Source organism: Prionailurus viverrinus, chromosome A1 (genome assembly GCF_022837055.1).
Source record: "Prionailurus viverrinus isolate Anna chromosome A1, UM_Priviv_1.0, whole genome shotgun sequence".
NCBI classification, from domain to species: Eukaryota; Metazoa; Chordata; class Mammalia; order Carnivora; family Felidae; genus Prionailurus; species Prionailurus viverrinus.
Window position 1 is genome coordinate 136926432 of NC_062561.1, and position 22869 is coordinate 136949300.

Consider the following 22869-nt stretch of genomic DNA (forward strand, 5'->3'; position numbering starts at 1 on the left):
CATGCATGTTCCTAAACAATAGAAAGTTTATCAGCTATCTTAGAAGTTTTATGATTACGTGTCAGTGGAAAACACTATACTAATCATGTAAGTTAAACATATTTTACACTATTATTACAAATAGTAACAAGAAATTCTTTGAAGTTCAATCTCAAGGTTTTAAAATAACCTGCTTCAGGGCTGCTGTGGTATTCTTTTTTTGGCTTTTATTCTTCTTAGCAGGTTTTCTTTTAGGTGTGCCTTTTGGTTTATCTGAAGCTTCAGAAATGTCACCATTCTTTAGAGCATGCTGTGAAAATAGGAAGAACAATGGACATGTTACAGGGTCATACTTGAAAACAAGTGTAACAATATAACCCAGTAACTACCAAGGCCTCAAGGCCCCATCAACTCAGCCTCCACTTCCTCTTTTTATCATCCCACATGCTACAACAACTATGCTGGAAGGCATCATATATCTGGTTATCAGCTCTAGGGACCTTTTTAATCAAGTCCTCACTCTCAACCTTCCTGTAAACTTAGATTCTGATGATCATTTGTCTTGATAGTCAAGACATTTTGGGTGATCTAACAATGTAGAGCTCCAATGCTTTATTACTCTAATCAAGTCTTAAACTTGGGCATTCCCAAAAAAGAACTGTCCATCCTTCTTTACCTGTTTATGATCATCTATCCCTATTACTTCAATTATAACCTCTATGCAGAGAGACTTCTCTTTTTTTTTTTTTAATTATTAAACAAAAATTTTTTTAATTATTTATTTATTTTTGAGAGGCGGGACAGGGGCAGAGAGAGGGAGGGAGACAAAGAACCCGAAGCAGGCTCCAGGCTCTGAGCTGTCCGCGCAGAGCCTGATGTGGGGCTCCAACTCACGAGGTGTGAGATCATGACCTGAGCAGAAGTTGGATGCTTAACAGACTGAGCTACCCAGGTGCCCCTTATGCAGACAGACTTCTAAATCTACTAACCAACTGACATTTCTTCTTCATTCAATGCAACATTTCCAATTACCAATTTCATATCTTCACATTTACTTCAAAAAACACAGTTTAAAATTAAACTGTCTTTTCCCCAAATTAAGTTATTTTCCTCTACTCACACTACTTCCCTCTGCAATATCATCAATCCCAGCCAACAATGAGCCACACTTTAATCTGCATTTTACAGAACCTGCATTAGTGTGCTTCTACCTTAAGGGTATATTGAAAAGCATTACTGGAGTGCTTGGGTGGCTCAGTCAGCTGGGCCCCTGACTTCAGCTTAGGGCATGATCTCATCACTCGTGGGTTTGAGCCCTGCAATGGGGTCTCCACTGTCAGTGTGGAGCCCGCTTTGGTTCCTGTCTCCCTCTCTCTCTACCCCACCCCAGCTAGGGCTTTCTGTCTCAAAACCAAATAAAAACATTAAAAAAAAAACAAAAAACCCTAATAAAAAAAAGAGAAGTATTACTGAGAAACTTGAATTCAGTTTTAAGGATAACATAGAGGTCTTATCTTTACCTCATGCAGTAAGAGTGACTAAGGGAAAGAAGTGGACTTTGTATTTGGTGCTCTGTATGAGGATATGCTCTTTGTCTGGACTACTGATGGCTCTTGCATGGTGCTCAATAAAGCTAAATACCTCACACAGTAGAGAAAGTGATGATGTTGGGCAACTGTGTAAATGTCTTGCTGGGGCCACAAAAACAGACTACATCTCCTTAAAGAATTGAATATTCCTGCCCTCAGGAACACCTGACTTGATAACCAACTCAGGATTTGGGTTAGGATTAATTTAATGTAAGTAAAGCACCTAGAATAGTGCCTAAAATACTGTGAACAGTCTACAAGTACTAATTATAGCACTACTGATATTTATCATTATTATTTCAACGAAGGCTTGTTAAATGAAAATTGTAATTTAGACTGCCCTTCTACTAATCTGAATTAGACGATTTCTATAGTCTGATACAATGCAAACACATTAAAAGTAATTAATGTTTAAGATTCTACTTAAATTGACTTTGCTAAAGGGGTGACATACAGAGAGCCTACCTACCAACTTCTAAAGGAAGATTATCATCTAAGTTAATTAACCAATGATATCTATTGGCCTTCAACATTAGAACGGAATAATATGTAATTCAACACTTTAAGTATGTTATCAGTTAATTTTGTCCCAAATGAGTAACATGAGGAAATAAGGAAAAGAGTTTTCATACCTTAAATGAAGCTACAGCTTTATCATAAGCTTTTATCAAAGCTGTATCATCCCAAATGTCAGAATCATCACTCTGGGAAGGGTAAAGAACAAACACAATTCATGTTTAAATGGGTTTCATAAAAAATGTAGGTTAGATACTGTCAGCAGCTATCTTACGCCACACATGAAGTTACACTAAAAACAGGTATTTTAAATCCTAAACAAAACTAGAGGAAGCCTACCTCCTTATAGAGTATGTGACATTACCCCCAAAGCTAGGCATATGTAAATATTCTAAGAGGAGTAAACTGAATGCTCCCTAATTGAATTTCTATCCACCAACCATAAGTGGACCTGTTCAAAGATAACTATGTTTCAAACTTTTCTAAGAGTTGATAAAAGGTTTAGTTTGGCAATGTGGGAAAACATCTCGCTATTAGCCTGACTTTGTTATACAGACTATGGTAATGCTATTCCGACCAAAGAATCTGAGGTCCAAAGAATACTTTTTTCCCCTTGACCTTGCACTATGTCTAGATTAAGCAAGGAAGAATTCTCAAAAGGTTTCAAGTTACAAATTACTAGTAGTAATTAATAAATCAATTTTCATTTTAAACAGGAGTGGTATTAAGTAATCTGGAAAAGACTGAAGTAGCATTTAATTCTATTTTTATTTAAATTTAATTCAATTCAAAAACATATTTTTGAGCATCCACTATCTCTTACACACTCATTTCTGAGAGGTATATGAAATCACGCTACCTGCTCTCTTCAGCGATGGTCTAAATAGGAATTTAAAACATAGTGTCACAGAAAATCAAAATAAAAAAATACAAAACATTTATGATGAGACATTACAGACAATACATGTGTGAATTAAAAGAAACAGATTTTCTCTGGTTCAAGAGGCCGACTTTGGAAGATCCTGAATTCACCTGCTCCCCACCAATGCACCAGATCTATAGCTACATACGGAACAACTTGCTCTAGGGTAAAAAGACAAAATCAAAAATACCCAGAAACTAGTTGAGCAATTCCTACACATTAGGCAAACATGAAAAAACAAATCCCTACAAAGAAGAGAAGCTGAGACATAGTCTTGCCATAAACCCCTTCCCAGTGCAGCAACCCATTATAGGGAGGAAACTCAAAACTCAGAGACTCTCCCTGAGAAGAAATGAATTTGAACCCCAAACTGGGCACTTGAACTTTTAAGACCTGTACCTGAGATAAGCCCCCAAGACATCTAGCTTTAAAAACTATGGGGATTCACATTCAAAGACCTACAGGAAAATAGCAAACTGAGAAAAAGCCATTAAAGCGCTCCAATGCCTGGATTTAATTGCCCAAGGCAGTTAGTGCAGAAACAATGGAGTAAAAGGCACACAAACTTTATGTGAAAGAAACTCATTTGCTTATTAAAGTGTTAGCCTGAGGGGCAGTCTAATTTAACACACACTTACAGGGCCCTGGTGGGATATTCTCAATGCACACAGGCTAGTGGGCACCATGTTTCTGCTCCTGCCTCGCTCCACACAATGCCATCTGTGTGCTCTCCCTCTTCTAAGTTCCAGAGCACTTGTGTTTCCTAGAGGGTAGCATTTGTTTACATGCACTTGGTACCCCAGTTTCCACACCTGGTGTCCCAGGCTTTTGCAGCTGTTGCTCAGGGAACACTCCGTAACCATCTGTCCATGGTAACTAGGGGGCTTTCCATTCCTGGGTTCCATAAGGCTATTCACTCTCTGCCTTATTCCAGCTTACTGTTACCTCCCAGAAAGAAGCTTATGCACTCTCTGGGTACCCTGATTATTACAAGTGCTACCCAGGGGATATGTCCAGATCACCTGCTCTGCAGGCTGAGTGGGCTTCTGCTTGCATTCCCACAAGACTGTATATATTTACGTACTTTAAAAGCTGCTGCCCAAGGGTCTGGCTCCCCAATCATCCTGAATCAAATTGTTGACTGAGATCCTCCTCCTTGGGAACACAGAGAGGTCTTTGCACACTCTCAACTACTGGGAACCACTAAAATTAAAATAGGCTGCTTGGATAATCACAAAGGTTTGAGAAACAACCAAGAGCTAGTGCAGGGTTGAACGATAAAGTTCATCTTCTACAAGATACTCCTTGAAGTCTGGCAGAGGTGGCTGTTATCTAATGCACAGAAACCAACTCACAAAGTCAAGCAAAATGAAGAAACAGAGGAATATGTTCCAAAAAAAGAATAAGGTAAAACCTCAAAAACCATTTCTTAAAAGTAACAGAGAAGTGATTTACCTGATAAGGAGTTCAATAGTCATAAACATGCTTATCAAGCTCAGGAGAATGAACGAGCACAGTGAGAACTTCAAGAAATAAAAAATAAAGAAAGTGCCAAAAAGAAAAAAAAGTCAGGGGCGCCTGGGTGGCTCAGGCAGTTGAGTGGCTGACTTTGGCTGAAGTCATGATCTCACGGCTCACGGGTTCGTACACTGCATCAGGCTTGCTGCTGTAAGAGTGGACCCTGCTTCAGATCCCCCGTCCCCCTCTCTCTGCCCCTCCCCACCTCAAAAATAAACAAGCTTAAAAAAAAAGATTAACTCCCCCCCTCTGCCCTTTCCCCCCTCCGGTGTGCTCTCTCTAAAATAAAAATTAAAAATAATAAAATAATTTTTTAAACTATGTATGGTGTTAGATGTTAACTAGACTTATTGTGGTGTTTGTTTTCCAAAGTGTACAAATACTGAATAATTATGTTGTACACCTGAAATTAATACAATGTTATATCTCAATTATACCTCAATAAAAAAAAGAAGAGAAAGAGGAATGGCTGGTGGATGATCATGGAGCAAACAGGCCTAGGAAATAAAAATCAGAAGGATGAGGACAGGTAGAAGAGAAAATAGAAAGCATTTCAAGAAAGATCACGGGCCAAAAAAAAGGCCTAGAAGCAAAAATAAACCCACTGACTATATGGTTTCACTTGTGTGAGATATCAAAAGTAGTCAATCACAAAAACAAAGTAGAAAGTTGGGGTTGGGGGGAAGAAGCAATGCTTTTTAATGGGTAGAGTTTCAGTTTTGCAACATTAAAAAGTTCTAGGTGTCTACCATACAATAACATGAATATATTTAACACCAACTGCACAGTTCAAAATGGCTAAGATGTAGGGCACTTGGTTGATTCAGTTGGTAGAGCATGAGACTCTTGATCTTGTTCGAACCCCACGTTGGGTACAGAGTTGACTTAAAACAAATGGCTAAGATGATAAATTTTATGTTATGTGTGTGCTTTTAAGCCACAATTAAGGGACACCTGGGTGGCTCAGGTGGTGAAGCATCCAACTCTTGATTTCGGCTCAGTTCATCTCACCGTGGCCAGAGTGGAGCCTGTTTGAGATTCTCTTTCCCTCTCTCTCTCTGCCCCTCCCCCATGCTTGCTTGCTTTCTCTTTCTCTCACTCAAAATAAATAAACATTTCTTAAAAATAAACCACAATTAAAAATAAAAATAAAACAATGTATTTTGATCACTTAGACTCCAAGTCCAACTAGAAGAATCAGGTTCATTCTACATAGTAGCTGAAGATAAGTTTAGATACATAATGTTGATGATGAGAGGACAAGTTACAAAACACCTTCAATTAGTATCTTGGATTTGGTATGTTAGTCAATTAATGAGTTCCAAAGAAGCCTATAATAAAACTTGTTTAGTTGCAAAACTAATTTAGGTGGCTCTCCTGTTAATCTCCATTATACAGAGAAACAGCTAATCTCATTTTTTGATAAAAACTCATTAAAAATCATTTAATCATTCTGTAGATAAGGAAAGTAATCACAGAGGTAACTGATTGTTCAAGGTTACACTTCCACTTAGAAAGGGAGATGTTCCTTAGAGATTTGGTACAGCCTGAGTTAGCAAACAGTAGAAATTAAGGATGATGAAGACATATTTTTTTTAAAAAACACAAAATTACAAGACACATCAGTGCTCCTACAACTGCAAATGGGGGCCATCTGTCTGGCTTAGTCAGAGGAGCATGTGAGTCTTGATCACAGAGTTCTAAGTCTGAGCCCCAGGTTGTGTATAGAGGTTACTTAAAAATAAAATCTTTAAAAAAAAATCCTGCAAAAAGTACTACTGATAAAGGAAGATGAATTCCACTGTTTCAATACAAGAGGGCATTCTTTTTTTTTTTACATGTATTTTGAAAGAGAGAACAAGAGAGTGCAAGCAGTAGAGGGGCAGAGAGAGAGAGAGAGAGGGAGAGAGAGAAAGAGAGAGAGAGGAGAGAGACAGGGAGACAGGGAGACAGAGGGAGGGAGAGAGAGAATCCCAAGCAGGCTCTGCACTGACGGAGGGGTTCAAACCCATGAACCAACCATGAGATCATGACCTGAGCCAAAGTCACACACCCAACCAACTGAGCCACCCACGTGCCCTCAAAAGGGCATTCTTAAAAGTAAAATACATAGCAACCAAACTCCTCACATGGCAATGATTATGCTCAGATCAAGGAAACAACACATTTCAAAATGAAGACACCTAAGATTTTATAGAAAGCTATTAGAACAAAAAATAGTTCAGCTAATAAAACTTCCCAAATAACAATCACAAAAAAAAGAAAACACCCCATTGAAATTAAATAAACTAGCATCTGCAAACCATCCTGAATCAAAAAATTTATAAACCAAGATGGGAAAACAGGGCAGAAGGGCAAGATTTGAATTGGGAGTTAAAATCAAGATAGAAATGAGAGAAAAAGTAACATTGGCTACAAAGTCTCCAAAGCAGAATATATCTGACTGAAAATTTAGGGGGTACCAAAGAAAACACATTAAAAAAAAAAAAGAAAAAGAAAAAGAAAATAAGTGTTAAATACAGACAGCTAGCAAAGAATATTTAATATATGTATAAATGTATATAGGAGTGCCTGAAGAATAAAAGCTAAAAATCAAAAACAAAATAAAATTCTAAAAAAAATCTCAATGCCTCTAAACAAAAAGACCAAGTCAGGTATAAAATAAAGAAAATTAATTAGTATAAGATTTTCCCAGAGAAATTTGTGGGAAAAAGTATGAGTCAAGGATTTTGTGATATGGCCTAGCTGACCTGTGAGCAGGAAAACTAAGTTTACAATGTTGAAGAATACTATACTCCCTAATCTTTCCAGAGAAATCTACTGAAAATAAGCTTCAACCAACCAAGTATGATCAGGGAAAACTTGGGTTAAAACAAAACAAGACCCAACCTTAGCAATTCTAACAGAAAAGTAAACTACAGTTGACCCTTGAACAACTGTGGGGGAGGGAGGCTAGGGGTGCTGAAAACTGTAGTTTTCATATATATATATTTAGTATTTATTTTTGAGAGAGTGCTAGTGGGGAAGGGGCAGAGAGAGAGGGGCGGGGGAGAGAGGACAGAGGATCTGAAGCAGGCTCTGTGCTGTCAGCAGCGGGTCCAAGGTGGGGTTGCAACTGGCTAACTGCAAGATAATGACCTGAGCTGAAGTCAGATGCTCAAATGACTGAGCCACCCGGTTGCCCCAGCTTTTTTTTTTTTTTTTTTTTAAAAGCAGGCTCCATACTCAGTATGGAGCTGGAACTCATGACCCCAAAATCAAAAGTTGCATGCTCTACCAAATGAGCCAGCCAGGTACTCTTCTGTGTATAATTTTTGACTCCCCAAAACCTTAACCATTATTAGCCTACTGTTGACCAGAAGCCTTACAAATAATATAAACAGCCCGTTAATATATGCTTGATGTATTATACACTGTATTCTTACAATAAAATAAAGAAAATATTAAAATTCTAAGGAAGAGAAAATACATTTATAATACTGTACTATATTTATGGGGAAAAAAATTCACATATAGGTGGACCTGTACAGCTCAAACCATAGCTGTTCAAGGGTCAATATATATTAAATTGACAAGCTGTAAAACTCAGGTGGAAATACAAAGGACCTAGAAAAGACAAATCAATTCTGAAAAAGCAAAGCAAAGCTGGAAGATTTACATTATCTTACTTCAACAAGTACTGTGAAGCTACTGTAATCAAAAAGTGTGCTATTAAAAATAGATTATTATTAAAGTGTGCTATTAAAAACACAGAAGGAGTACATGCACCCCAGTGTTTATAGCAGCACTATCAACAATAGCCAACCTATGGAGAGAGTCCAAATGTCCACTTACTGATGAATGGATAAAGAAGATGTGGTATATACATACAATGGAGTATCACTCGGCAATTAAAAAGAATGAAATCTTGGGGCGCCTGGATGGGTCAGTCGGTTGAGCGTCCGACTTCGGCTCGGGTCATGATCTCACAGTTTGTGAGTTCCAGCCCCGCATCGGGCTCTGTGCTGACAGCTCAGGGCCTGGAGACCGCTTCAGATTCTGTGTCTCCCTCTCTCTACCCCTCTTCTGCTTGTACTCTCTCTCTCAAAAATAAAAATAAATATTAAAAAACATTAAACAAACAACACATCTCAGCGTTTTGCCAAACAAAATAGTATACTGACAGCAAATAAACATATGAAATGATGATTAATTGATGGCTCAATTAGTTAAGCATCCTATTTGGCTCAGGTCATGATTTCATGTTTCGTGAGTTTGAGCCCTGAATTGGGCTCTCTGCTGTCAGCATGGAGCCTGCTTCAGATCTTCTGTCTCTACCTCTCTCTACCCCTCCACTGCTTGTGCTCTCTCAAAAATAAACATTTAGGGGCACCTGGGTGGTTCAGGCAGGTAAGTGTCTGGTTTTGGCTCAGGTCGTGATCTCACGGTTCCTGGATTCAAGCCCTGAGTTGGGCTCTATGCTGACAGTGTGGAACCTGTTTGCAATTCTTTCTCTCTTCCTCACTATCTGCCCCTCCCCCACCCTCCATTTCTCTCAGAATAGATAAATTAACAAACCTTAAAAAAAAGATGACCATGGGAATGCAAGTTGGTGCAGCCACTCTGGAAAACAGTATGGAGGTTCCTCAAAAAACTAAAAATAGAACTACCCTACAACCCAGCAATTGCACTACTAGGCGTTTATCCAAGGGATACAGGTGTGCTGTTTCGAAGGGACACACGCACCCCATGTTTATAGCAGCACTAGCAACAATAGCCAAAGTATGGAAAGAGCTCAAATGTCCATCGATGGATGAATGGATAAAGAAGATGTGGTACATATATACGATGGAGTATTACTCGGCAATCAAAAAGAAGGAAATCTTGCCATGTGCAACTACATAGATGGAACTGGAGGATATTATGCTAACTGAAATTAGTCAGAGAAAGACAAACATCATATGACTTCACTCATATGAGGACTTTAAGAGATAAAACAGGTGAACATAAGGGAAGGGAAACAAACATAATATAAAAACAGGGAGGTGGACAAAACATAAGAGACTCATAAATATGGAGAACAAACAGAGGGTTGCTGGAGGGGTTGTGGGAGGGGGGATGGGCTAAATGGGTCAGGGGCACTAAGGAATCTACTCCTGAAATCACTGTTTCACCATATGCTAACTAATTTGGATGTATATTTTAAAAAATAAAAAATTAAATTAAAAAAAAAAAGATGGGGGCGCCTGGGTGGCACAGTCGGTTAAGCGTCCGACTTCAGCCAGGTCACGATCTTGCGGTCCGTGAGTTCGAGCCCCGCGTCTGGCTCTGGGCTGATGGCTCAGAGCCTGGAGCCTGTTTCTGATTCTGTGTCTCCCTCTCTCTCTGCCCTTCCCCCGTTCATGCTCTGTCTCTCTCTGTCCCAAAAATAAATAAACGTTGAAAAAAAAAATTAAAAAAAAAAAAAAGATGACCATTTCAAAATTAACAAGAGTGTGGAAAAAGTGGAACCGTCATACACTGCTAGTCAAAATATAAAATGGTTCAACCACTTTGAAGAAGAGTTTGGCACTTTTTTTTTTTTTAAGGTCTGACTGGATTTATTCAATGGGTAGCATCCCATTTAACAAATAGAAGGGTGCTCCCAAGGCAGTTTTTTTTTTTTTTTAAATGTAGGCTCCATACCCAATGTGGGGTTTAAACTCACCACCCAGAGATCAAGAATCGCATGCTCTACCGACGGAGCCAGTCAGGCACGCCCCAAGGCAGCTTCTTAAAAAGTTAAAACACACCTACTCCATGAGTAGACTTCCAACAGAAATGAAAACTTATGTCCACACAGTCTTCTCCACTAATACTCACAGCAGCTCTATTATTAACCGTCCCCAATGAAAACAATCGATGGCACAAAAACAGACACATAGACCAATGGAATAGAATAGAAGCCCCAGAACTAGACCCACAAAAGTATGGCCAACTAATCTTTGACAAAGCAGAAAAGAACATACAGTGGAAAAAAGACAGTCTCTTTAACAAATGGTGCTGGGAGAACTGGACAGCAACATGCGGAAGATTGAAACTAGACCACTTTGTCACACCATTCACAAAAATAAACTCAAAATGGATAAAGGACCTGAATGTGAGACAGGAAACCATCAAAACCCTAGAGGAGAAAGCAGGAAAAGACCTCTCTGACCTCAGCCGCAGCAATCTCTTACTCGACACATCCCCAAAGGCAAGGGAATTAAAAGCAAAAGTGAATTACTGGGACCTTATGAAGATAAAAAGCTTCTGCACAGCAAAGGAAACAACCAACAAAAGTAAAAAGCAACCAATGGAATGGGAAAAGATATTTGCAAATGACATATCGGACAAAGGGCTAGTATCCAAAATCTATAAAGAGCTCACCAAACTCCACACCTGAAAAACAAATAATCCAGTGAAGAAATGGGCAGAAAACATGAATAGACACTTCTCTAAAGAAGACATCCGGATGGCCAACAGGCACATGAAAAGATGTTCAGCGTCGCTCCTTATCAGGGAAATACAAATCAAAACCACACTCAGATATCACCTCACACCAGTCAGAGTGGCCAAAATGAACAAATCAGGAGACTATAGATGCTGGAGAGGATGTGGAGAAACGGGAACCCTCTTGCACTGTTGGTGGGAATGCAAATTGGTGCAGCTACTCTGGAAAACAGTGTGGAGGTTCCTCAAAAAATTAAAAATAGACCTACCCTATGACCCAGCAGTAGCACTGCTAGGAATCTGCCCAAGGGATACAGGAGTGCTGATGCAGAGGGGCACTTGTACCCCAATGTTTATAGCAGCACTGTCAACAATAGCCAAATTATGGAAAGAGCCTAAATGTCCATCCACTGATGAATGGATAAAGAAATTGTGGTTTATATACACAATGGAGTACTACGTGGCCATGAGAAAGAATGAAACACGGCCCTTTGTAGCAACGTGGACCGAACTGGAGAGTGTTATGCTAAGCGAAATAAGCCATACAGAGAAAGACAGATACCATATGGTTTCACTCTTATGTGGATCCTGAGAAACTTAACAGAAGACCATGGGGGAGGGAAGGGGAAAAAAAAAAAAGAGGTTAGAGTGGGAGAGAGCCAAAGTATAAGAGACTCTTAAAAACTGAGAACAAACTGAGGGTTGATGGGGGGTGGGAGGGAGGGGGAGGGTGGATGATGGGTATTGAGGAGGGCACCTGTTGGGATGAGCACTGGGTGTTGTATGGAAACCAATTTGACAATAAATTTCATATATTGAAAAAAAAATAAACTCTTCAGCATAAAAAAAGGAAAACAATCGAAACATTTATGAACAAGTGAATGCATAAACAAATTCTAGTATAATAATAAAAAGGGATACTGCAGCAATAAAAAGGAATGAACAACTAATATGTACAACAAAATGTGTGAAACTGAAAACTATGCTGAGTAAAGGAAGGCAAACAAAAGATTTAATGTTTATAAACTTCTAGAAAATGCATACTAATCGGCGACAGAAAGTGTGATCCAGCAGTGATCAGGGAACAGCAGATGAGAGAAAGGAGAGTAGGATTATAAAGGGGTATAAAGAAATCCAAACCAGCCCACACAATGAGATCATGTGAAGCCCTGAGAGGACAGGAAGAAACAAAACAGCTTTCAATCTCTAGCTGCTCAGTCCTGGGCGGGCTACTGTAGCTCCAATGTCTATGTGAATGCAACCACGTGAAAGATCTAAAGGACAAGTGTCCAGCAAGGCCTTCACAAATTCTTGACCCACAGAAACCATGACAGATAATAAAATGATAATTACTATTTCAAGCTACTAAGTTTGGGGGAGTTTGTTAGATAACAAGAGACACCAGAACAGACCATCAGCACTGCTTTTATATAGCTGTTTCTTGGTCACTAGTATGCCTCATGTTCTCGTATCTTCTACAGTTGTCAACTGCTGAAACTTCTGCTGAGATCTCTTGAGTCATCAGTAAACCCTGCTCCCAATATCTTTAACCTCTTCTCTGAATATTCCCTTTACCTCCTTGCTTTAAAATCTAACTTTCCCCAAAGATGCCTCTTTCCTTGCAGATATCACAAATGAAATGTCTTCTCCATATCCCTCAAATCATCATACCACAGATAGGGAAGCAATCTTACTTGCTCCTTACACCCACTTCCAGATTTTTCCTCTCTCCTTCCTTCCTAAAAACCCTGTTTCAAGAACCCTGTTACTAGACTCCACTGTCTGCTGTTCCTCTTTATGTAATCATCTACAGCCATCTGAGCCACGCTTCCTCACTCCCCTGAGATTTAGCGTTGTCTCCAACGCTACTCCTGCCATTCTTGGTTATTAAAAAACCCACATAGCTGATTCTGCCAATACCCTAACCGTCCAGGTCCTTAAACTCCTCCATACTAATGATCTTGTACACCACCCAATCGCAGTTACTAGCTTCTATGGTTAACAATAACCGAACCTTTCCATAAACTCAGTTTAAAGAATCCTACTCTCCTTGAACAGAACACATGAACAGACATTTCTTGGAAGATGATAGAGGGCCAAAGACACATGAAAAGATGCTCAACATCACTCATCATCAGGCAAATGCAAATCAAAACAATGAGCTATCAACTGACACGTCATGTTAGCTAAAATCAAAAAAAGAAAAGAAACAAGGGTTGGCGAAGATGTAGAAAAAAGGAATCTTCACACACTGCTGGTGGGAATGCAAACTGGATCAGCCTCTATGGAAAACAATATGGAGACTCCTCAAAATATTAAAAACAGAACTATGTCCTCACCTGCCATGAAAACAGAACCATCCTATGATCCAATAAATTGCATTGCTGGGTATTTACCCAAAGAACACAAAAACACCACCCTGAAGAGATATACACACCCCTATGTTTATTTTAAATATCAATTTATCTTATAACTGTACTCTTTAATTCCCATCCCTTATATCCCCTATACACACACACACACACACACACACACACACACACACCCCTTTATCCATTCATCTATCAATGGATAATTGGGCTGCTTCCACAGTTGGCCTATTGTAAATAGTGCTGCTATAAACACAGGGGTGCATGCATACTTCTGAATTGGTGTTTTTGTATTCTTTTGGTAAATACTCACTAGTGCCATTGCTAGATCATAAGGTAGTTTTATTTTTAATTTTCTGAGGAACCTCCATCCTGTTTTCCACAATCTGCATTCCCACCAACAGTGCAGGAAGGTTCCTTTCTCTTCACATCCTAACACTTGTTCCTTGTATTCTTTTAGCCATTATGCCACGTCAGGTAATATCTCATTTTTTGAAGTAAACTATGTGCCCAATGTGGGTTTTAAACTCATGACCCTAAGATCGAGTCACATGTTCTACCAAATGAGACAGCCAGGCACCCCTCATTATGGTTTTGGTTTGCATTTAACTCATGATGAGTGATGCTGAACATTTTTCATGTGTGTTAGCCACCTCTATGTCTTTGGGGAAATGTCTGTTCAGTCTTCTGCCCTTCTTTTTTTTTTTGGTTTTTAAATTTTTTTTTAAGCTCAACATCCACCAACCTGGGGCCTGAATGGAGGACTCTGAGATCAAGAGTCATGCACTCTACTGACTGAGACAGCCAGGGGCCCCTCTTCTGCCCATTTTTAAATTGGATTATTTGTTTTTTGGGTGTTAAGTTCTATCAGTTCTTCACATATTTTGGATACTAACCCTTTATGGGCTATGTCATTTGCAACTATCTTCTCCCTTTCAGTTGGCTACCTTTTAGTTTTGATAACCATTACCTTTGCTGTGCAGAAACTTTTCATTTTAACGGAGTCCCAGTAGTTTATTCTTGCTTTTCTTTCCTTTGTCTCAGGAGATATATTTAGAAAAATATTATGACCAATGTCAGAGATTTCACTGCCTGTACCCTCTTCAAGGCTTTTTATGGTTTCAATTATCATATTTAGGTCTTTAATCCATTTTGGGTTTATTTTTGTGTATGGTCAAAGAAAGTGGACTAGTTTTGTTCTTTTCCATGCGGCTGTCCAGTTTTCCCAACACCATTTGTTGAGATTTTTTTTAAGTTCTTTTATTTGAGAGACAGAGAGAATATGAGCAGGGTAGGGGCAGAGAGAGAGGGAGAATCTCAAGCAGGCCTTGAGCTGTGCACACAAAGAGCAACACGGGGCTCGAACCCACGAACTGTGAGATTATGACCTGAGTCGAAACGAATTGGACACTTAACCAAATGAGCCACCCAGGCACCCCTAAGAGATTATCTTTCTCCCAATGCATACTCATCTCGCCTTTGCCAAAGATTAACTGACCATATAATTGTGGGGTTATTTTTGGGTCTTCTGTTCTATTCCACTGATCTATGCATGAATTTTTATGCCAGTACCATACTGTTTTAATTGCTACTTCTTTGTAACCTAACATGAAATCTGGAGTTGTGATACCTTCAGTTTTGTTCTTGTGTTTTAAGATTGCTTTGGCTATTCGACATATTGGAGTTCCATACAAATTTTAGGATCGTTTTAGTTCTGTGAAAAATACTGTTAGTATTTTCACAGGGATTTCATTAAATGTGTAGACTGCTTTGGGTAGTGCACACATTTTAACAATATTTGTTCTTAAAACCTATAGCATGGAATGTCTTTCCATTTCTTTGTCTTGAATTTGGCTGGCATTTCATTCACCTCTAAGTTTATTGCAGCATTATTTACAATAGCCAAATTACAGAAGCAGCCCTAGTGTCCACTGATAGATGAAGGCATAAAGATGTGGTATACATACACAATGGAATATTACTCAGCCATCAAAAAGAACAAAATCTTTTCACTTGCAACGATGTGGACGAAGCTAGAGAGTATAATGCTAAATGAAATAACTCGGAGAGAGACAAATACCATACGATCTCACTTATATACAAAATTAAGTAACAAAGTAAGAAAAGGGAGAACACCTGGCTGGCTTAGTCAGTACAGGATGCAATTTTTGATCTCAGAGTAGTGAGTTCAAACTCCATGCTGGGCTTGGAGCCTACTTAAAATAATATAAATTAAAATAAAATACTTTTAAAAAAAGAAAAAAGAGAGACAAACCAAGAAATAGACTTAACTATCAAAAACAAACTGATGGTTAACAAATGTGAGGGGGCTGGGGGGGGGGGGCACTGGTGAACTAGGTGAAGGGGATTAAGAGTAAATTTACCATGGTAAGCCCTGAGTAATGTATAGAAATTGTTGAGCCACTATGCTGTACAGCTGAAACTAGTTTAACATTGTATGTCAAGAACACTGGAATTAAAATTAAAAAAAAAAAAAAAAACTAAAAAAAAAAGAATCCTACTCTCCAACTATCACCTAACCTCTGCAACTTACTTCTTCTATCTGGATGATGACAATCATTCCACTTGACTAGAACAAAACAGTGATCCTCCAAATTTTTAAACTTTTACTATCCTAATGTCCTCCCTTCCTTTCTTAGCCAGCTTAAATTCCATGGTCAATTACTAACATAATTACCTTGTACCCCTCCCTCCCTCTCTCATATCCACTTGGTAAAACTACAGCCCTATTATTTTCAACACTTAATTCACTGTGTGCCTACCCTCACACACCTGAATTCAACTTAGCTGGAGAAAAACGCAATCAAGCTGTCTAGTATCTTTTAAACTCATGACCAAAATCTCAAGTAAACCTGTCATGTTGCCTAACAACACTTCCACTACATTTCCCTAGTCCAATACTCCTCTACTCTCCCTACTTTCCACCCACTTTCTACTTTCTTTCTGCTCAAAACTCCAACACCTGCCTCCCCTCACTCCTAGTTGATGACCTTATTTCTTTTACTGAGAACAGCCACAATCAAAAGACAGCTTCCACAAATCTCTCCACCCACACAAGTCTGTGCCCATGTAATTGTCACATGAACTGTCAATGTTTCTAACAAAGGCCAAATCCATCTTCTCTTATCTACTCTAGAACACTGCTTCGACACTTCTCTTTTGCCCCTTGTATCAAGTTTTCCATCCTTATTCAATCTTTCGCACCAGACCAAAAAGCGTCGAAACAGATTTCTATCATCTAACAAAAAAACCAGTTAAGAATCCTGTTTATTTTACCCTCCCCTTCATCTATCGGCCAATTTCTCTACCTTCTATTTACAAAACTTGAAATATTTATTTACAAGTTTTGCCTTGACTTTCTCCTCTCCCCGCTCCAAACTCACTCCAATCAGATTTCACCCTTATAAACCTATTTTCCTCCCTTATAAACCTATTCCACTTGCAGTCTTCTGACCTCAGTACATCTCCGGAAAAAACAATTTCATCTTTTCATGACTGCAGGTCAATCTTGGAATTATCTTTGATTTTCCTCTCTCAAACCTCCATTATCGAATCCATATGCAAAACCCGTTGCCTCTGATTTCAAATTATAACCGGAAAGCAAGTACCTTGCTTTCCATCGCTAACACCTCGATGTAAAACTGGCACATTTCAATAGTCTCCTCCTTGGTTTACCTGCTTCACCCCAGCCTGCCCCCGCACACTCCCCAATCAGAAACAATGGACAAACCAAGGCAAAATCAAGTTCAGGTAGGGAATCAGTTCTAACCCATCAGGGTGCCCAAGCCGCACGAGGAAGGAGCCTGTAGCTAAAACTCCCAAATGAGGAAAGCCGTAGAAACCTGTGGAATACCGCCCCGCAGTCAGCGAACCCGACCGGGCCAGCCCAGACGCGGAAGCCCCTAGCGGGACGCTCGGAGCGAGCCCAGTGAGCCTGTCTGAAGGCGATGCCGTCCAAGATCTCACCTGGCCCGTGCCACGCCGGAACAGCACCGAATCCTCCTGCTCGGGGACACCGCTGCCTCCCCCCATCGCCATGGCGAGCCTACTGCCGGGTACACGGCGTGGGCTCCGTCTCTCTGAAAGTGACAACTTCCGCCGCTGGAGGCTTCTGGGAGCGGAAGAGTACGGTGTCCTGCAGATCGGCCACGAGGCCTGGGACACTCCTGGTGCTTTCTCTAGGAGTCGACTTGCTCTTTCCTGTGTTCAATTATTTGGTTTCACATTTTCCTATGTTGGTAGAGTGATTCCCACCAAGGGTTTTTTTTTTTTTTGTTTTAAACAATATATTTTTTAAACAATAGATTTACATAGAAAATAATGTTCATTGCAAGTAACATAGAAAACATGGGTAATACAAAAAAATAAGGGGCGCCTGGTGGCTCAGGGGTTTGAGGGTATGGCTCTTGATTTCCCCTCAGGTTATGATCCCAGGGTTTTGGGATCCAGCCCTGTGTTCTGCTCAGCGCTGAGCCTGGAGATTCCTTAAGATTCTCTGTCACTCTGCCCCTCTCCCGTACTGCATGTACTCTCTAAAACAAACAAAAATAAGCCCAGATGTAACCAATGATGATGATATCGCCACCATTTAAAAAGTGCTTTACAGAGTTTTTTATTTTATTTTTTTAGAGAGAGCACGTGAGCCGGGGAGAGGGGCAGAGGTAGAGAGAATCTTAAGGCGTCTCTATGCTCAGCGCAAGGCCAGACAGGGGGCTCAACCCCAGCACCCTGGGGTCATAACCTCAGCTGAAATCAAGAGTCCCACGCTCCACCTGCTGAGTCACCCAGGCTCCTTTGTATTTTATTTTCACGACCCAATAAACGACGGGTTATTATTCCCATTTTAAAGATAAGTAAACTTACTGTGGTACTTGTATACTATAGACTACTACTCAGCAATTAAAAAATAGGAATGAGAATCTCCCGAAATGCTTAGGCTTGATTTGGGGGTTGTGAGTTTCAGCCCCACAATGGGTTGTAGAGATTAGTTAAAAAGAAAAATCTTTTAAGAAAGAATTAAGTACTGATATACGAGGGAAAGAAAAAAAAAAAAAAAAAGGAAACAGCACAGAGCATTTACACAGCTGCCTGGATTCCAGGTAGCAGAGTTCATTCCTTTAGCTACTTCTCAATTTTAACATTTAAGTTAATATCCATGCTCCCAAGTCTTCTTTGGTAAATTTTCAAACTTAAAAAAAAAAAAAAGGTCAAAATAAACAAAGGGGACTGCATCAAACTTTCATCCTTTCCACAGTGAAGGAAAAGACAACCTACACTGAATGGGTGAAGACATTCTCACATATGATCTGATAAGGGAATAATATCCCAAATCTATAAAGAACTCCTAAAACTCAATGTAAAAAAACCAAAACAGCAATCTAATAAAAAAATATGCAGAGGCCCTGCATAGACATTTCCCCAAAGAACACATGCAGATGTCAATAGGTACATGAAAAGATGCTCAGTATCACTAACCCTCAGGAAAATGCAAATCAAAACCACAATGAGCTATTACCTCACAGGTGTCAGAATGGCTATTATCAAAAAGATAAGCGAGAACAAGTGTTACTAAGGATGCAAAGAAAAGAATTCTCGTGGACTATTGGTGGGAACATAAATTGTTGCAGACACTAGATGAGTGGTAAAGATATGTTTACACACATGCACAATGGAATATAGTTATAAAAAGAATGAAATCTTTACAACAACATGGACACACCTAGAGGATATCATGCTAAGTGAAACAAGTCCAAGAAAGACAAATTACCATACGACTTCATTTATATGTGGAAACTAAAAAACAAATGAACATAATAGATTTATAGAGAACTCGCAATTGCCACAGGATGGGGGTGGGGGGAGTATGAGGATAAAGTGAAAGGGATAGAGAAGAAAAGTGGGATCAAATGTTGTCTCATGTTTAATGATATGCTGCGTTTTTTTTTTCCTGTCTTTACATGGGTCAAGCAGGTCTTTAAATCTTACTAGGCATTTACCATTTACTCTTCCAGATTATTCATTAATATTTAGATTGCCAGATGGATTCCATGTATATATGTATTATAATTTTCTTAAAAAATGTATCTACCCAAGGAAGTTTGAGGGCTCCCCTTTGGCTTCTATCAATATCAGAAACAGATCTATTTTTTTAAAAAGCCACTTAGATTTTTCTCAATTATAAAAATTCTCATAATGGCATTAAAAAATTTTTTTTTATTTAACAATTTTTTTTACATTTTCTTATTTTTGAGAGACACAGAGAGACAGAGCACAGGTGGGGGAGGGGCAGAGAGCAAAGGAGACACAGAAGCCAAAGCAGGTTCCAGGCTCTGAGCTGTGAGCACATAATCCAACCGAGGGTGCCTGGGTGGCTCAGTCGGTTAAGCGTCTGACTTTGGCTCAGGTCATGATCTCATGGTTTGTGAGTCTGAGCCCCGTGTCAGGCTCTGTGCTGTCAGATTGGGGCCTACTTCAGGTTCTGTGTCTCCTTTTCTTTCTGCCCCTCCCCCACTTGTGCTCTGTCTCTCAAAAATAAAAATGTAAAAAAAAATTTTTTTTAATGTTTAATTTTGAGAGAAGCTAAAAAAAAATTTTTTTTTTAACGTTTATTTAATTTTGAGAGAGAGAGAGAGAGAGAGAGAAGCTCAGAGAGAATGGGATAGAAGGTCCAAAGTGGGCTCTGTGCTGACAACAGGCCAAAGCAGGGCTCAAACTGACCACCTGGAGAGCAATAGTCACATGGTTCCTCCGACTGGGCCAGCCTGGCATTTGATGTAGAAATTTAGACAGAATTTGCAAAGAGGTGTTTGTCTTTATATTTTTTGAGATATAACTTATATACCATAGAATTCACCATCTTAAAGCATACACTTTAGTAGTTTTTAGCATATTTGAAAGGTTATAAAGCTGCCACCAATTCCAGAACATTTTCATCACTTTAAAAAGAAACATTAGCAGTCACTCTCCATTCTTCCCTCCTTCCAGCTGCTCACCACTACTAATCTACTTTGTCTTTATGGATTTACTTGTTCTGGATATTTTATACAAATGCAATCTATGGCCCTTTGTGTCTGGACTTTTTCACTTAGCTTAAGGTTTTCAAGGAAAAATTAGCATTTTAATACATTTAGAATGGCAGGTTCTTTGTTGAAAAAAGTATTTTTACTTACCAGGATCCTCAACAAAAATGAACCTATGGCATTTTTGCTCTCAAAGAAAAGATGATGTTCTTTTATTCCTGATGGTGACATTCATAATTGAATTACTATATTTTACAAAGTTATTTCATAAGACAGACAAAGCACTCAAAGCACTGTGTAGTGAACTTCCAAAGGAAAACCATTTCACCCGATTTGAAGGCACTTAAACATTAAATTTAACATCAGGAACTGGAACAGTCTTTGTGTATATGGAATTTCAATACCAAAATCCTACCTTCCAGGACTCTTGGAAATTGCCCTTGAGCAAATAAAGAATTCAAATGATTAGTGACCAGTCTTCCAATTTGATTTTCCAATTTGAATTTCAAATGGGATAGTGCATAAACAAATGACAAGGCCAAAGCCAATTAGTTCTTTAACGTTACATTATCAGGGTCTAGGGGCAGGAGATCATAGATGGGTCTGTGATTTTAGTACAAAATGGCTCACTGAACTGTTAAAGCAGCAGAATGTTAAAAATTACAAATGATGTTTTGGAAGAATATTTGAATGATTTAATAGACAAACGGTAGTGTAATTCATAAAGGGATAGATAGAATTGGCCATCCAGTATGTGAAGGTTTGAGTCCCCACCCTCCTATCCTATATCAAAATACATTCTGGGTGATTTTTATAAAACTTGGGATGGGGGAGATCTTAAGATAGAAACAAGAAACCATGAAAGTACTGAAAACTTGAATACCTTTTGGGAGTCAGGTGGGTAATGTAAATGAGTTAAGGAGGAATAAGCAATAAGAGGTTGTGGGTACTGTCATCAGTAAAGTGGAGCCTATACCTCCCCACCTCCCACTCACTCTACTCAATCTCTGCCCAAAGGTATTCAAGTTCACATTAAAAAGCTTTGACAAATGGGGTACCTGGGTGGCTCAGTTAGTTACGTGTCTGATTTTGACTCAGGCCATGATCTCTCAGTTCATCAGTTCGAGCCCCACATTGGGCTGTCTGCTGTAAGCCTGGGACCCTTCAGAGGATCTGAAGATCCTCTGCCCTCCTCTCTCTCTGCCCCTCCCCTGCTTGTGCTGTCTCTCAAAAATAAACATTAAAATTTTTTTTTTAAGTTTTAACATGTCAGTCAGGATAAGTCTGCAGTCTGCACCCTTACTTATAAAGAAACTACACTTATGGTAATGTAATTACAAGCAAAATAAAATGAAACTACAAAAAATAGTGTGGAAAATATTTGTAACCTATTAAAAAAACTGCAGAAAAACAGACAAGAACAAACTATTCCTTGAAGAAAAAAAAAAATGGCCAATAAATATGAAAATAAGCCTCAGCTCTGCCCTCAGCTGGCCTGATTTCACATCCCTAACCTGCCACTTACTAGCTGGGTAACCTTGGTGGCGATTCCTTAATTAAAATCTCAATTTCTTTATCTATAAAGATAGATATAATAGTACTCACATGTGAAAGCTAAGTAAAATAAAAAGCATAAAGCAGAGAAAATATGAGTACATCAGAAGAGAAAATCCAAATGCCCAATAAACGTGGTAAAACATTCAACCTCTGCAGTCAAGAAATTACAGGGGCACCTGGGTGGCTCAGTCCATTGAGTGTCTGACTTCGGCTCGGGTCATGATCTCGCAGTTCGTGCATTGGAGGCCTGTGTTGGGCTCTGTGCTGACAGCTCAGAGCCTGGAGCCTGCTTCAGAATCTGTGTCTCCCTCTCTCTCTGCCCCTTCCCTGCTCACACTCTCTCAAAAATCAACATGAAAAAAAAATTACCAACTAAGATACCACTTTTCCCGCTCAGGATAGCAATATCAGAGATTAATATTTGATGTTATCAAGGGCATGGGAAATGGAGAGCTATTTTCTTGTGGGAAATATCTGCTTAAAATTGCAAATGCATGGCATATACCTTTGTACTAGGAATCCTACCTTTAAGAATCCATTCTTATAGGAATAAAAGAACTATTACATAGTTAAGTATGCCTATATTACAGAATTGTTTTTAGTGGCAGAAGCTTACAATCATCCTCAATTTCCACGAGTAAGGAAATTACTTGATAAATTACTATACCAAGGTTAGATTTATAGGGACTGACCTGTAGGCATAGCTTAAAAAAAAAAAAAAATCAAGTTACAGTAAGTTTTCCACTTTTGTTTAAAAAAAAAAAATTCCCTGTAGTGGGTTGAATGGTGGCCCCCAAAATGATATGCCCACCAGATACAGCTATTGTGATTTGACCTTATTTGGAAAAGGGTTTTGGTAATGTAACTAAGGAACTCAGGATGAGATCATCCCAAATTAGAGTGGGCCCTAAACCTAGTGACAGGCATCC

General features: G+C 39.2%; 1 protein-coding gene across 2 annotated transcripts in view; it reads right to left on the reverse strand.

Annotated features, from left to right (window-relative positions):
• Window positions 1-17451, reverse strand: part of SMN2 (survival of motor neuron 2, centromeric) — a 41488-nt gene extending 24037 nt beyond the window's left edge. For both annotated transcript variants that reach the window (XM_047863602.1, XM_047863536.1), the window contains exons 1-3: window positions 17331-17451; window positions 2201-2272; window positions 170-289 (exon numbers count right to left, since the gene is read on the reverse strand). In XM_047863602.1, coding sequence (XP_047719558.1) covers window positions 170-289; window positions 2201-2272; window positions 17331-17402 — 264 coding nt within the window. In that variant the 5' untranslated portion in view covers window positions 17403-17451. The remainder of the gene's footprint in view (window positions 1-169; window positions 290-2200; window positions 2273-17330) is intronic.
• Between the last annotated feature and the right edge of the window lie 5418 nt (window positions 17452-22869).